Consider the following 16542-nt stretch of genomic DNA (forward strand, 5'->3'; position numbering starts at 1 on the left):
TACGCATCCATTAGTTATTTTGAAAAGATTGTTCCAAAAGTCAAGCACACCTTGAAAGTCCGCACATGCAAAATAATCAACACTTTGATTTTTCTTCCATCCTCCCCTGTCCCAGCCCTCAGACCCTTTGCTTACTTACAGTAAGCCTTTTGCCTGGATCTAACCACTAAAACTGAGCAAGTTGTGCTTGGCTGGGAGCTAGACAGCATTCTTTGCCCTTCCTCTTCACAGCCGATTTTGAATTGTGCTTCTTCGAGGAAAATAATGAAAAGCTCATTCCAAAGGCAGAAATGATAATGCACCTCAATACTCCACATAAAGAGAAAGATGCTCCCCTTCTTCTGACAGTTCACAAACCTCATGAAGTTTCATCAGAGCAGGTCAGGGTGCTGGGCTGAGCCCGGGGGCACGAGCCAAAGGGCACCCTCCGTGCTCTTTTCTCTCTTGCTGAGCTGGTATGGCAGACATTTTCACAAGTAAATAAGAATAAAAATAAAAAATCCTTACCTTTTGACCTTTCCCTGCCCTTTTAGCTTAAAACAGATTCCCCATTGGCTTAGCCAACAGTGTTGCCCAGGTTAGCAGTGCAGTACTGAGCCCATTAGATTTGCCCCACTACTGAAAACAACACATACAAATCACATTGGTAGGGAATAAGGACTTTATTCTAAGATGTGAGCTGAAGCAATGAGCATATGAAGCAACGACCACTAGAAAAAAGTGAAAAACACATCAAATATCGTATTGTACCAGTTCAGTTTGAACACAGAAGGCCCTTTCAGTAAAATGTATGCACAGGCAAAAAGCATATGCAGAAGCTCTGAAGGTCCCCTAAAACAGTGCTTTTAATGTCTATGAAAGAGGTCACCCCTACAAAAATCTTATAGCGAGGAAAACACTTCAGGTAACAAAGAACACAAAAGTAAAAATGATTGATTGGTTCTGCTTGGCACTGTGGAGCAGGAGGGGGATAATATATCCCAAAAGAGTATGCATCTCTAAGATGTATAAATCACAAGTCCCTAGAAAACAAGTCTGCTGCCAGACCAAGTACCATTTTTTTTTCTTCCTCATTTAGAAATTCAAGTGAAGTATGTATGTTAATCACAGGGAGGTCATGTTCTGGAGCTGAAACCAGGGAGATCGCATAGTCTGATCTCCAGCATAACAGCGAGGAAGTTTCACTGCCATGCAGACCCCACAGACCCCTTTGCTTCGTCTTTATAATGGCACCCTAGCATGAAAAGCTGCAAATTGCATGAAATGATACTTCTGTGAAGTTTTTGAAAACGAAAGTTAAAACAAGTATTTCCTTGACTGCCTTAGTATGAGAGGCTAAGTTCTGCTCTGCTCGAACTCTCCCTCCGCATTCATTTCAGTACCAATGGAAGGAAGCTGTGAGTGCACACGAAGAGCAGAGTTTGGCTCGGTGCAAGCCAGAAGTGGTGGCTACTTCAGCTTGGCTCCTGCATGCCACATGAACAAAGGCTAGCAGGACCACTTCTGCGCTCTTCTCAAAGTCTGCCAACTTAATTCTAATGCATATATATATATATATAATGCATAGTAGCTTACAATTATAAGAAAAACATGTAATTTCTTTTCAAACCTGCTCTCCATGACTCTAGAATTTTAGTGGTTAATTCACTAAATGCACAGGTAATGTGGGTTAAGCGGTCACTTTTCCAACACAGTACCATCAATTCATCACCTTAGGAACTGCTATTACGGGGCCTAATCCAATAACAACAGTGGCAGCAATAAAATTCATCGTAAGGAAAAATGTCAGTCAGGCATTAAAAAAATAGGTCTCTGAAGATTTGCATTGTTTTTAAAAAAATTCTACACAGGAATATAGGCGTCACACTTACCAGTCTAAATTTATAACGACTTACATTTATAGCTATTCTCGATAAACCGTCTACATTCGCTACCCACCTATAGTAGCTACAGTTTCAAACTGGGAACACCGCAAATTTATGTACCTTCCCTGAGATCAGTAATCCAAAATAAATAGCCCTGCAAATGTAACAGTGTAAACTCTGGATTTAAGTCTTCAGTAAGCGTCAGTCCTCAAAACCCAAGGAGAACATTAAGCAAACGTAAACATAGCAATCATTTCGTCAGTTTTGAGTTATTCCCAGCAACAGTGGAATCTATGTGAGATGTAGCATCCAAACGTTGAAGACCCGTCATTTGTATCATACAATATAGTTGTCCCAGTTCACTTTCCTATCATTGAACCCTTGATTCCCCTGAACACATCCAGCTGTGTTTTGGATCTCCAAATTGCTATCCAGATCTGCTCCTCCACTCTGCACAATCTTTACAGTGCCTTTAAAAACACTCATTCTGAGGATCTTATTCTTGAATAGAGGAATGGCGAATAGATCTGTGATAATCCTCTGGACTAGTCACAAGTTCTGGCAAATCATAGCCTCTCAGAAGATGTCCACTGTTTTGTTGAGCAAAGTAATACAGCTGCCTGGCAAACATTGGTTCAACCTTAAGAACAGACAAAATGTTAATCAGACACGTGACAAAATTTCATCTTCCTCATGTTAATTATCTAAAGCACTTTTAAATTAAAAAACAGGGCAGGACAAAACGGTTCTGCTTACCTGAATGGAAAAACAACTTCCCTGTTCCCACTAACCTCTCTTTTAAGACAGGGTTTGCCTGCTCTGATGACAAGAGCTCTGCTAATCGCACACACCCCTTACCTGCACACACACATTATGGTGCACATTACCAGTGACACAAATGGGGTACTTGGAATTGCACCCATGAGCGATGCCTAGAGACCAGACATGTCTGTGGCTACTCATCTTTGTTCTCAAGAACTCTGAGGACTTAGATTGAAATGCTGGAGCTCTCAGGTGTGCTTAGGTATGTCACAAAATCACTGCCTTTTGAATTAGACTTCAATCTAACTGCGAGGTGACTCTTATTTTTTTTTCCCCTCAAGCTCTGTTGAGGAATCTATTCAGCCAGTGATCACCGCCAGGAGGGATTTGTATGATTTAACACTGCCTTCACGTCTGCCTGCTCAGAAACCACTATTCCCTCCAGGCCTTAGGGCACCAGTTGCAATATTTAACTTGCACACTAAGCACTAAAACCTGAACTTTACTCTCCAGGACTGGATGGCTTGGAAGACTTTTCAACACAGCCCTCTTCTCCCAGTCAGCCAGCTCCTCCACATTAGGACACGGGCACCAATCGTGTGGAAAAATACACTTGCTGCGGGTCAGCCCAGCAGACAGGGACAGATTGGGCAGGGAGCTCTGCACTGAAGCATCTCCACAAGGTGGGACAGCCTGAGAAGCTGAGCAGGGTGAGGAACAACCAGTAACGGGAAAGCAAAGCTCCTGAAAGGGCAGAAGATTCCCAGGGAAGTTGGTGGGGCAGGAGATGGAGGAGGGGCTGGGAAGGGGGATCTAGAAAGGGAAGCTGGAAAGCTAAAATGGCAAAGAGTTTGAGGAGAAACAGGGATGGAGCACTACCCTCACCAGCTCAGGACAGGTTTGTGAGCTTCCCACCTTCTGCTCCAAACAGCTACTAAGCAGCAGTGTGGCAGTACAGAAGCTGCACAGCTAAGAGTCCAGGTTTATGACACAAGCCTGACTAGGGACCCTTGCTACCCAGGGGCTTTTGAAAGATTAAAACAGACACCAGTTTTCTTCCCAAAGATGCACTAAGCTAAGCCCTACCTCTAGCGTGTGCATCATTCTCTCTCTTGTGGTTTTACGGGCCAATACAGCCCATTTAGAAAGTACCTGGTCTCAGTCTCTATCATCACCCTCTCTCAGACATCCTGAAACACGAGCTTTGAGTGTGTGCGAACTGTGGTCAGTCAGCTCAGGAGCTCGCCAGCTACCCCCATGCTGGAGCTGCACAAGCAGTCCCTGCACCATGCTTGGTGCTGAGGTCTCTGAGATGCAGGCTGGGCCTCTGGAGCACCCCTAGGTGCAGCAGCTGTGAAAGCACCGTGTCCTGCAGTGGCTTGGCAGCACCATGGGACCTGCAATAAGAGCCCTGCCCAGCTCTTCCGGGGTGCCCTTTAGGCCCCGAAGGGCTTTGTGAAAGAGATCATGATCACCTTTAATTCTTTACAGAGGGGGAAATTGGGTGCTCTGAGCCCTCTGGCCACCAGGCAGTCCTTGGCAGATCTGGGGACTCAACCCCAGTCTTGATGGTCCTGCATTGTCAAGAACTTATCACCTCCCTCAGAAGGCAGAAAAGCCTGTCTGGCAGATTCATATCCTCCAAGGAACACATTTCGTTCAGCAAAGGCACAAGTGCTACTTACATGGGCTGTAATTAGTTTCCGCTGCCTCTGTGGATCCGGAAATTCCTCCCCAAAGCACAGAGCAACCTGGTATCTGGGCAGTGGACGTCCATGATGAGCAAAGGCTTGAAGCTCTGGGAAGAGAGAAAGGGCTGTTAAGAAGGCTTTGTGGATGGCTGAGTGGGAGAGAGTGAAGTAACTCCAGGGGAGGATAAGAGAGGTCAGGAGAAAGACAAGAGGTAAGGAGAAGAAACTGAGTTTGAAGCCTTTCCTGCAGATCAGGAGAAACTTGTTGTAACACTGCAATCTTCCTGCTTGCCTTGCCTCATAACTCATTTCGTATGCACAAACCGGGATGTCTTCCAACAAATAATTTTATTTGGCCTTGGCAGCAAAACCTCCTGGAGCAGATGCCAGAGGTAGCCCGGACCCACTCAAGAGGACGTCCAACAGCAGCACTGAAACCAATGGCTTGGCAGAGCCAAAGTGGTGCCAGGCACAAATTCAACCTCACCTAGACACTGTCATGGAGCCACTGGCACCACTGTTCCATGTGGTGGACAGGGAGGCACAGGATCTTATTTAAGCCATGCACCAAGCCAGCAAAGGAGATTGTGTCTTCTGCCTGCCTGTACTCTCTTCACTAATCCACACCTTGTATAAAGGCAAAAGGTCAAATCCTAGCATTACACCAACAGACAAAGTGTCACCACCAACAGAGAGCTGGGGAGGCTTTTATAAGAGAGATCAAAATCACTGTGTTGTGCTTTAGAAACTATTTCCTTCCACAAAACAGAAAACTGCATCTAATACAAAATCCTCCTTAAAATCTGCTTTATGTGAATTATTTCTATGTAGCTGATCGATAGAGAGTTCATTTTAATTTATAGCCCAGTTTGTGCTTTCTGCAGAAAAGTTGCAAAGGCAATTAATATTGAAACCAATGTCTTATAAAGAAGTACTCCCTGCTCTATAGGGAAAGGAGTCTTTGAACCTGGCATGACAAGTGCAGCATTTCCTTTGCTACACACCTGCCATTTCTACTCTGACTGCAAGCTGTTCAGAGCAAGGTATGAATTCAGCAGCTGCCCCAACAGTGCCCCAGCCCTAGCTTGGGAATACTGCTCTTACTTGGAGAGAAAAATAATGGGCAGTTCACTTAAAACACAGCAAAACCCCTGAAAGTGCTGTGAGCCTTCTGGTGATATGTGAGGAGAGAGGAGAGATTTTCCATGGGACCCTGCTTTCCACAGGACAGGTCAGGATGATCCACCCATGGCCCATCCAACTCAGTGCTGCTAATGGAGAACTCCTCCCATCTTTCTCTTCCCCCCATTTTACTCATGATGGAGGTTGGCTTTGCATTTCTCCAAAGCCCTCCACCTGCTTCGTCTGCCTTTCCATGCCCAGGTGCCTCCCCGTGCTGCAGTCCCACCACGTTTCCCAGACCACTCCTCAGTCCTGCTGCTCCAGCTCCGTCTTCTTGGCCTTCTGGCGAGCCAGCCCTCCTTCAGCTGCCATCACCATGCTCCCAAATCTTCCTTCTGCATCCTCCCACCCTCCCCCTGGCCCTGGTCTACTGCATTTATCACGCAGTGCTCTTCAGAGACCTTTCTCTGCTGCCCTGTACTACCTCTCCTGGTAGTAGCCTCCTGTGTCTCTTCCCAAGGAAGGACCAGTTTCCCAACGAGGGAAATCCTAAGCCTGTAGTCTGGGACCCCAGTAATTTCAACCAACTTGCAGATAGGATATGCCCATGAGAAGTCACTTACAAACCTAGCTGAGCATCAACGCATGCAAAACCTCACTTTGCACACACCACAGACTATGGCTACAACCACGTGCTTGGGTTTGCACAGGCACTGGTGCATAAGTAATTTAGGAGGGGGAAAAATACCTATTTTTTTAACTTATCTTTGGGGTTAGGCTTCTAAAAAGAGATGTACTGTCAACTGTCTGGACGAACCCAGAGTACATCTGAAAAACCATCTGAGAAAAGGGAAAGGGATTTCCAAAACCATCATCACAGGCAGAATTATGTGTCTTTAAATTAGCATGTGATTGAAGTGCAAGCCAGCACCCTGACCTCAAATTCCCCTTTCTAACTGTCAATTTTCATATCCATATGAGATCTCTCTCTTTATACGCATTTCCTGCTTGGCCATTTTGCTAGGATGGTGCCTCAACCCTGGAATATAAAGTGTGCAGAAGCTGGTGCTTTGGGCTTATTGTTTGTTTGTTTTATTATTATTATTATATTTATTTTTTTTTTGGAAGGCATTTTTCCTCTAAGAGCCTCCTGCCAGTGCAGATGCCCTGTTCCAGTGGGCAGCCACGCAGTTCACCTGCAGCCAGGCCACACATCTCCAACAAGGGGCCACCTGCACTCCTGCTGCCCAAGTTGCCCTTTGATGTCCACGCAACGCCAGGCTCCCACCAGTTTCTCCAGGTGGGGAAACTGCCCAGGAGTTCTCAAAGTGGGACAGAGGCTTTAGGGCTGCAAGGAGAAAGGACAGACCCGACCCGTGTTGTTGCTCCCCCTGTACTGCTGCTCACAAGTGCCCTGAGAAAAGTGAGACCTTATAGAGCAATGGAGAGAGTGCAAGTGGGACAGGATGCAGACAGAAAAGGCAGCTTTCTGCTGAAATCCATGCCAGTGTTTAAATACCCTACACCAGATTTCAGGGTCAGGTTGAGAGCAGCGTGACTGCAGATCTCAGGGCTACCTACAACTTAAGAGGAGCAGCTCCAAGGCCAGGACCCGCTTTCCTCTGCCACCCAGCATTTGGAAAGACTGTTTTGTCAGGTTCCTCCTCACGCTTCATGAACAGATGTGGGGTTTGGGGGTCAGTCCTGCCTGTTTGTGCAGTGGCACTCCATGTGCATGGAGAGCAGAATTGTTCACAACTGCTCCTTGGCTATGATAGCTTAAGTAGCAGTGTGGGGTAATTCCTAACATAAAAAGAGCACTCCCATACAGCTGACAGGGAGAGTGAGTGGGTGACCTCTCCAGAAAGGATACCAAAGCCACGGAGGGAATTACCTGCTAAAAACTGCTGAGTATCAAAGAGCTTGCATGTTTGATCCCGCTCCAGCTTGTTGGGTCGGTCACTGCAGAGCGCCAGAGGCCCGTCCCAGTAGATCCTGCTTTGGCAAAGTCTCTTAGCGTAGAGGCCATCAGGTGCCATCCACAGTATTACTCCCCGCTCCAAGTGGCTCAGTAGCTTTTCTATGTTCTTCCTCTGGCCGTTATCCTCTGGATAAGGGAAGATGACTTGCTCCAGGCTGCTGACCTCATAACTTTGGCCCTGGGATATCCTACAGCCTTCAGGACTAGAAGTTGTCACCTCCTTTACCAGTATTTCACGGTAATATAAGCAGATGTGGAGTCGACAATCTACAAGAAGAAAAATAAAAAGAGTCACCATGATATATTTGTACGGATGTTTTATGCTTCAGAGTTGTGTTAAGGCCAAGAGATGTATTTGCATGAGACTTCTGTACTTCTGTAACTACAGACAGTCACCACCACCCAAAAGACATGCTCACATTAGCAAAAATCATATAAAGAATACAAGTACTAAAGTATCTGGGGCACGTTAACATTAATGCCCTCTCATTTTATTAAGTAGGGCTACTGGTGTGGGAATTCAGGAGGAATTAATGCCCAGCAAACCTCTTGTTCCTATTTAACAGGAAAAGTTTGCATGAGAAAAGTTGTTGTTTGTCACATTTTCCAGGCTCACATCACAATTAAACCCACTGGCTCAGTACACTTCCTCAGATTTAATCAGGAAGTAGCTGCGTTTCTCCCCAGATTTTGCATAAAAGAGGCTCCTGCACAGGGGACCTGCAAACTTGCACTTAGCTGCCTGAAGAGAAGCAGCTGCTGGCTTCGGCTCCAGCAGGGCTGTACTTGAAATCCCAAACCTCACTTTCAGATGGCCATTCGGTCAGCTTGGCTGCCTGCTAAGTGCTCACACAGCACTGAATGTATGTGTGTATATATATACCTATGTATACATACGTGCATATATATATGTATATATACACACACAAGACCCTGATTCAGACGAATCAAGAAACATGTCAGGCATCATGTCATAGGTTTATCCACTATTTTTGTGAAAAATACATTCCTGCATCTTTTCGTAGAGTTATTTAGAAAGTCCCCTGGCATCTGGATGTCTGCAAACCTGACTGAGACAGCTCCTCCCTTCTTCTTTCCCAAAGGAAAAGAAGAATTTATTTCCACGAATAGTAAGACGGAGCCAAGCCTTGTGGCACCAGCAGGAGCATAGCAAGGTGCCCAGAAAATGCCAGTCTTTGTGGGGCTCCTCCCTGATAAAAACCGAGCTCATCATTCCTGACCCTTTCAACATTTCCAAACTCCCCTGGGAAAGCCTACAAGTGTTTCAACATCCTGGCAAACAGAGGCTTAAGCCCATACACCAAATTACCAAATTCATTCACTGAAAAGGGTGCTTTATTGTTTTTTTTACTATTATTATTTATTTATTTCATCAGTGCCAAGGCGAGTCAGGAGTGGGACCCCCTTGTCAGGCTCCCCATAGACCCCAGGGGGTTGCAGACCTTACCTGACAGGGCGAGGGCTTCACCAGACCTTATGCTTGGCTCAATCGGGATGCCAGGAGTCTGGGACTCGGGAGGGGCGCAAGCATAAAAGGTTCCTGTCACCTGACAACCTGTTTCACAAACAAAAGTCAGTGACAGCTACCTAAACCCTAAGAGAAAAGCTTGGGCAGAGATCACAGCTTTGCAAAAGTGAGTGTTTTTCTGGGCCCCACCAGGAACTCTCTCTCTTCCCCCTCCTTCTTAACACAGTTTTATTTCCCATTTTTTGAATATGCCAACTCTACAAATCTCTTGAGATGTTATCTGGACTATAATTCTATTTGGGTCCCTGAGAAATACTCCTTCAGCATAGCAGTACTACCCTTTTTACTTTTTCCTTACCTAACAAGAATCTGTTATTCTGTTATAGAAATAACTTGTAGTATTAACTACACCACAGTGCTCTTAAAAGCTGCCGGCATAAAACAATCCATTCAGTCTAAGGAATTTTATCAGAGACAGGTATAACAACAAAGCTGGAATTAGCACTGCTGTAAAAGTTGGGAAAGAAAATTGTGCAGGAGGAGATTATTGGGTTCTTATTACCAGGACTACTCGTAGTCCAAGAGACGCCTTTCAGTACATAGATTATCACATGGGCAATTGATGTTTTCCTCAGTTTCTTAATGTCAGTAAGAGTCTCTGGAGGATGATGCAAGTGCCTTGCAGACAAGCACGCACTACCCTTCCCCATGGTGGAACCCACCACGATCAGGAGCTGGAGCGATGCAGGTACAAAACCCCCACACCTCCTGACAAGCCTTGGAGCCCAGTGACAAACCCAGCACCAGCCACTAACCACTGCCTCCAAAAACAGCAAAGTGGCCACGCGTGTGCTTAACAGCTGCAGGGGATTTACTTCAGGGCACTGTTTATTCTGCTTGATGGGTCTATTATTATTAGCAAATAGCTCAACTAAAAGCAAATGTTTTGGCTTAATAATTCTAACACCAGCAGCAAAAGTTGCAGTGCACTGAGCAGTTACTATTTAGCAGACGTAGAGAATAAGAAGTTTATTTCTCTGCACGAAAGCCTCCAGAGATCTGTCCCCTGACAGTTCAGTATCTGTTCTCAGAAGTCCCTCCTCAATTCCCATCCCTGTCTGCCCTTCTGAGCCATCTCCTTCTCCTCATCAAGCAAATGCCCATCTACCCAGGTGAGCTGTCCTGCAAGTACCAATGACACACGGCTCCCTTTCTTTCTCCTGTGTTTTATCCCCTGCAGACTTCAGCGTTGCCAATTTTGACTATTCTTTCTAAGGATGCAGAGCTTGGAAAGCTACGATTATGCTGGGCTCTAATCCTGTAAGATCTTCGGGGAAGGGAACGTCCCTTTATTCTGTTTCTGCTGTGCCAGCCCCAGGAGATACTCAATCCATGACAAGTTGTCCCATCGTCACAGTACTAAAAAGAAGCCATAATTTCAGCTTCCCTCTTGGGAGAACAATACCATTCCACTCCACAGGGCTAGAGGGAAAAACCTCACTAATGTGTGCCTCAAAAGGCCCGAAATCAGGAAGCGAAGCTGAAGAACACAAGCTCCCATCTGGGGAGCTTGGGGGGCTGGTTCCCTTCTTACTGCCCAGGGCTTTCAAGACAGCTCGGGACTTTTGGGGGCTGCCTTTTGAGCATCGGCTCAGAGCACTGTGCAGCCCACACACGGCTCCTACACTGGCAGCAAATGTAAAGGAGAGGGCAAAGGTGGGCGAGGGTCCCCCCCGAAGGAAGCCCCGCGCTCCTGGATGGGCACTTCTGTTAACACCACTGAAAGCTGTGAATGGGAAACGCGAACCCTGCAGTTCTTCTGGGTGGCCGTGCGTCCTCCCTTCCAGCCATCAGCACCGAGTGGGATGGATGTCTTACCATTTTCACAGCCGGGTGCCTGCCAGTGGTGACCGCGAGCTGTGAAGGGGACGCTGGCGCACTGGTAGGGAATATCGGGGTGCGGCTGCTCCGGGGCGAATTCTCTCCAGTTGCGCTCATGGGGCACCATGTAGTTCGGTACCTATTCAATTTAACGAGATATTCTTTTACCCGGCAGCTGTCAGAAGCGATGCTGTGCGTTGCATCAGCTTTCACAGCTCGGCTCCCTGGCATTATTTGCCCTGCCAAAGCTCGCGGAGGTCTGAGCATTGCACAGGCTACATGAATGGCACTTCGCCACCACCACCAATGAGGCTTTCAAATGAACTTCTCACCACTGGTGTAAATAACAAGCCGGGTGGAATAACAAAAGGCAGTCAAAGCATTGCTGGTAAATGTCTGCTTGGAACAGCAATGCTTCATCGGGTGCTTACATTCTGGCTCCAAGAGGATGGCAGTACACTAATATCTATCGCCGAACCGAGAAGAGCTATTACTCAGGGATAAACAACACCAAAGGAAATCGACTGCCCTGTGGCCTCATATGACATTAGGAAAGTTGCTTCTCAATTTCTCAGTTTTCATAATAAAGTTTTCTTTTTCTCAGAGAGAACTCAAGAGAGCCAGGCCAGCAAAGAAAGACAGACTGCAGAGCACAAAAACGATGCTGCCCAATCTCCCAGCACCAAACACACAACGGATGCCATACCTGGGATGGTAGTGAAGTGTAAGGAGACGTTATTGGGAAGGGATGGTTCATCATTAATGGCTGCTCCTCCATGCTGATCTGTTTTGCACCTATGTTCAGCAGAGGGAACGAAAATAAAAGATATCAACTACATCTGAAGGAAATCTGAGAGCGGTGCACTGAGGACAAGTCCATGCAACCTGCCTTTGATCAAACAGAGGACCAAAACGCGCTTCAGCGCCCGCTGGGGGAAGGATTCCCAGCCCTCCCTCACAGGTGGCTCCAGCCACCAGCCTGTCCCACAGGGCTCCCCAGAGCCAAACCCCAAAAGCGCTGCCCATAACCCCAAAACCACGATGCCCTCACCACAACACCCTCCAGCACCCTGCCAAACCTCTGCGTCCTCCGAACCCTGCCTGGCACCAGGGGCATCTGCCTGGAGCTGCAGGCTGAGCATCCCTGGCCCCCAGCAGCGACCGAATGCCTGCCTCAAAACACTTCTGCTCCCCCCTGTATTTAAAGCCTACATCCAGCAGGATGGGTTCGGGTTGTTGATTTATTTTTTTTTCCACGTGCAGGGAGCCTGTCTGCACCTTCTGCAAGGGCTCCCCTGCCGTGCTCTGACTCAGGTGCCAGCAGCCCCCCCACAGACGGAGCCCCCTGAGTGAGTTGTCAGAGTAAGATGTACCTGAGCCCTGCGCTTTGGCTCCTACACCTAAAAAGGCTGCGTGGCCATTCCAGACAAGCACACCTCAGTCCTCATGTGCTTACAATAAGACAGATCTTTGCACTCTGTTCACAGGGAATTTAAGATGTTTTACCTTTTTTAGCTCCTTCTGGCACTATTCTGTACACTTTATAGGGATCTGAGATGTCCAGCTGGCTCCTCTCCACCAGCTCTTCAAAGTCATTGCTCTTGTTCAAAGCACACCTTAATCTTGTCTTCCAGGTAGGGGGATCTGGTTTATCAATGCCCTCTCTGAACTTTCCTTTAAAAAGAGCCCAAGCCTGGAAACATTTCAGGTAATCAAAAGAGCAAGGAGAAAAAAAAAAAAAAAAAAAAAAAAAAAAAAAGAAAGAAAAAGAATCAACTACAAGTTACAAAGTTCACAACGCTTACAACAGCATATATGTCTGTGCTTATACGTGCAAGAATTTACTCCCTACAGGTTCAGGCTGAGAAAAAAAAGCAGCGTGGCAAGTTAAAACAGTGCCCGGCACGGACGTGGAGGCAATCGACGTGCTGCCGCCCCACTTAGCTCTGACACGGGGAAGGGGGAGAGGGCAGGCAGCCCTACCTTGAAGAGAGCAGCATCCTCCTCGCGGTTGTAGTCCTGCTTGCCGGCGTGCTTCCAGGGGATGCGGAAGATGCTCTTCTCGTCGTTCTCCCACACCAGCCCCGGGTACTTGCCGCTATCTATCTGGTCGATCAGCCACTGGCGGAGTTTCCCGTTGCCGCAGCTCACCGAGTTCATCCCGCACTCGCCCGGCTCCAAGTTCATGCCACTCACGTCGGTCGGGTGGGGGGGGGGGGTTTCGGGGTGCGTCACGGAGCCCACCGCACTGCGCACCCAAGCACCAGCTCTCGGGGGGCTGCGGAGGAGGGCGAGAGGGACGGGACGGGGTGAGGGAAACACAGGGGTCAGATGCAGCGTGCCAAGAGGGCCTGGGAAGCATGAGCAAATGGGACAGAGCCCCTCACACCCCTCCCCGGGCACTGCTCAGGCTGCAGGTTTTGGCAGGCTCTCCCCCAGCCCGGTGCTGTTTTGAATGAGCATACACGGGTGGCTGAAACCCTCAGTGCAAGTGACTTCAGGCACAAACCCCTGTCCGGCTCTGAGTTACATCTTATTTATTTATTTATTTATTTATTTATTTATTAACCAAAATAAATAAATAAATAAAATCATAAAAGTGCGTTTGCACATGACAGAGGATGTATGCAAGGGCAGACACACGCACACAAACTGGAGGGCTCCGCGTGCGCTTATGCTTTGCGCCGCGCTTCACCGTAACACCGAAGTAGCTCCCCGTAAGCAGGGCACATCTGAACGCATGATGTCCCACGCACACCTCCCCTCCAACTGCCCCCAACACGCACGCATTACAGCCTTCGGATCCACACTTTCCAAGTCCCGAAAAGTGGGAAGATCCCAAGGGGTGGCCAGCTTCCCGCTGTCCCACCGTGGGCAGCCCCGGAGGTGCCCGCACTCGCCCCGCAGCGCAGCCGTGGGCTCCTCAGGTGAGGAGACCACGGGTGGCAGGGGACCGGGCACTAACTTTGTCCCCTCGACCTACAAAAGCGGTCGTGTCCCCAAAAGCTTGCCTTGGGTCGCTGCCTTACAGTTACAGCCAGCATGTGCAGGCAGCCCCGCATCCCTCACAGCCCTCCTCAGGTGGCAGCATCCCGCGGGCACCCAGCGCGGTCCCGGAGGCTGCGGCTCCCCAAACCGTGCCCGCAGGATCAATTGCAAAGCTCCCCAAAAGTGCTTCTCGCCCCAAAAGCGCTCGTCCCCCGGCACGGAGCCCACCCTTTTACCCCGAGCAGCAAGAAGCGCGGCGCACGCCTTCACCTCGGGAGCACAAAACGGGACGGGTATTAATTTTCTTTAAATTATAAAGAAAAGGGGAAAAGGATGGGGAAAAAAAAAACTTTTTTTTTAGAAGGAAATCGCGGTGCCACCAGCACCTGGCGAGCGGGGGACTCACGGCGCGGTGCCCGCAGCGCCCACCCGTCGGGGCGCACCGGCAGCCCCGGGGCCGGGGACCGGGGGTCCGGGGGTGGCAGTGGGGGACTGGGGGTGGCAGTAGGGGACCGAGGGGGACCCGGGGGGCCGGGGTGGCCGCCGCTTACCTCTGTGGCGGCGCTGGGAGCGGGCTGGGGCCGGCGGCTGCCTCGGACGGGGCGCAGCGCGACTGGGCCGGCTGCCCCGGGAAGTTTCTTTATATGATGGAGGGCCCCGGGCCGGGCGGGGGGGGAGGCGGGCCCCGGCCCGGAGGTGGAGCCGGCGGAGGGGAGCGGGGACTTTGCGAGCTGGAAAACATCTGAGGCAGTGACACATGCCCATTGCTGGTAAACACCAGCCGCGGGGAGGGCGGGGAGGGGGGGAAGGGGGCCGCGGCTCGGCGCCCTCGGGGCGTCCGCGCGTGTTTTTTTTTTTTTTTTTTTTCTTTCAATCTGTGCAGACAGACACACGCGCGGCTAGAAATAGCACGGGGAAACTCCTACCTGTGAGAGCCGGCTGGGTTTTACTGTAAGAGAGCCGGCTCGCTACACCCACCAGAAACGGCCCAGACGGCGCCGGCCGGGGCGGCCAACGAGGAGCCCCCCGCAGCCACCGCCCCGGGGCTCGCAGGGCGACAAGCGGGGGCCGGGAGCCGCCCTCCACGGCCGGAGGGGTTTTCTCCCTTAGCACGGCTCATCCCGGCTGTCCGCAGCCCCATGGGGCCGCTGCCCCCCACCCCATCCCGTGCTCGTCTCCAGCAGCCCCCATGCGCAAAGTACAGAAGCTGGGGGTCCGGGCTGGCCCCAAAATCTGGCTGAGCGCCTTTCAGGTTTCTAACCCCCGTGTCCCATGCCGCGCCGCTTGCTTTCGTGTTGTTGTTCTGTTTTAACGTTTCCAACACATCCACATCCTTTCTGCCGTAACGTGTCAGATCGAAAAACCCAGTCATCGCGCCCTGCGCTGGCAGGCCGCCGGCGCAGAGGGTACCCGCAGGGTTTAGGATATTAATTGCAAATCTTCAACGCCATCTTCTGAAATTTAAATGCAATTATCGCCACGTTTTGAGGGGGAAGTGAGAAGCGCAGCCATTTTTAGGTGTTGGGTTTATGACACGCCATCCTCTCGAAAAAGAATTGGCAGAGCCCACCAGAAATCTCTTCAGTCACGAGCTAAGGCACCGTTAAAAGAGTAGGGCACGCCTTTGAGATTGCAGGTGACAGCCACCTTAAATCAAGACGAGCAACCGCAGCTCTACCAGAAGGCATCAGAAAGGCTTCCCAAAAATCCAAGGTGCGATTCCCAGAGGCAGGTATGGGTGGCACTCAGGGCACCGACTGTGGTTTCACCAAGCCCGAAAACAGCTCGACACACATCTCTGTAAAATGAAGATTTCTACTACCACATCTTTTTTTTGCAGTTTTTAAGACAGCTTTTTTAAGTCTGAACCAGTGTGAAACATGCAGATTTGATCTGCGTTAGATCCAAGCCTTCAGAATAAAATAACGTCTTTCTCAACTTCTGGAGAATACCTTGAAAAAAATACTTGTTCTTGTCCAATGCAATTCATGGTAGAGAGTTAGGTGAGCTACACATTAAGAAAGCTTTAAGAGAAGGCAAAGACAATCATAAGCTTTTACCAAAAAAAAAAAAAAAAAAAAAAAAAAAAAAAAAAAAGACAGTAGATTGCTTGGGAAATTCTCTGGCTGGGTGGTTGGTTGCTATCTTTGTGCAAAAAAAAAAATAATAAAATTCTGCCAGAAAACTATCTGCACTTGCCCAAATCTTTGGATGCTTAAAGCCAGACTCTCAAGTGCACACTTGGCCCCTGCAAGTAAGTCTTCTCGTGAGTAAGCCATGACAGTGTCATTCATTTTGCTGACTTCATTGCTCGGGGTTTCTGGACATCAGCCATTTCCATTTAGATGGGAAAAAAAAAATTAGGACCACCATTTCAGTCTGCAAAGTAGAAAACTGATCAATAACGCAACTGTGTTATCTGCATCAAATGCTGCAGCAGCACGCCAGTAGACTTTCGTAGTGTCCTTTTTGCATATGTTGAGACGATTACTCCCTAACTGGTCTTGCTCCTGATCTGAACAGTTACAGCACCTCACAGCCTGTTCGACTTTTCTAGTGATTTCCACACCACTGCAAGCACCTAACTCTTCAAACTTTGCCCAAAAGCCCCGCTGTCTACATGGAAGTTTTCTGTGTCAATGACTGAATTGAAGTCCTCTTGTGAAACGCTCTTGCTGCTGTTTAACCACTGCGTTCACCACCAGGCCCCCTGTTATTCACACTCTGAAGGTCACACTGACTAAAGGCATGCCAGGAAAAGTG

At 48.9% G+C, this 16542-nt stretch overlaps 1 protein-coding gene across 1 annotated transcript; it reads right to left on the reverse strand.

The window, feature by feature from the left end:
- Nucleotides 1–643: 643 nt before the first annotated feature.
- On the reverse strand, nt 644–14430 carry IRF4 (interferon regulatory factor 4). The gene is made up of 9 exons (XM_084509819.1): nt 14331–14430; nt 12775–13069; nt 12298–12484; nt 11498–11586; nt 10789–10930; nt 8890–8997; nt 7335–7688; nt 4313–4425; nt 644–2505 (listed from the first exon to the last, which is right to left on the reverse strand). Exons 2-9 carry the CDS (start codon nt 12976–12978, stop codon nt 2362–2364), a joined length of 1341 nt encoding a protein of 446 aa, XP_084365945.1. The 5' UTR covers nt 12979–13069; nt 14331–14430; the 3' UTR covers nt 644–2361.
- Nucleotides 14431–16542: the final 2112 nt, after the last annotated feature.

Source organism: Aythya ferina (assembly GCF_964211825.1).
Source record: "Aythya ferina genome assembly, chromosome: 2".
NCBI lineage: Eukaryota > Metazoa > Chordata > Aves > Anseriformes > Anatidae > Aythya > Aythya ferina.

Coding starts and splice junctions, on each gene's coding strand:
- IRF4 (XM_084509819.1), bottom strand. CDS start 12,978: ATGAACTTGGAGCCGGGCGAGTGCGGGATGAACTCGGTGAGCTGCGGC. Junction 12,485..12,774: donor AGGATGCTGCTCTCTTCAAG/GTAGGGCTGCCT, acceptor AAATGTTTCCAG/GCTTGGGCTCTTTTTAAAGG. Junction 2,506..4,312: donor GGAAACTAATTACAGCCCAT/GTAAGTAGCACT, acceptor TCTGTTCTTAAG/GTTGAACCAATGTTTGCCAG.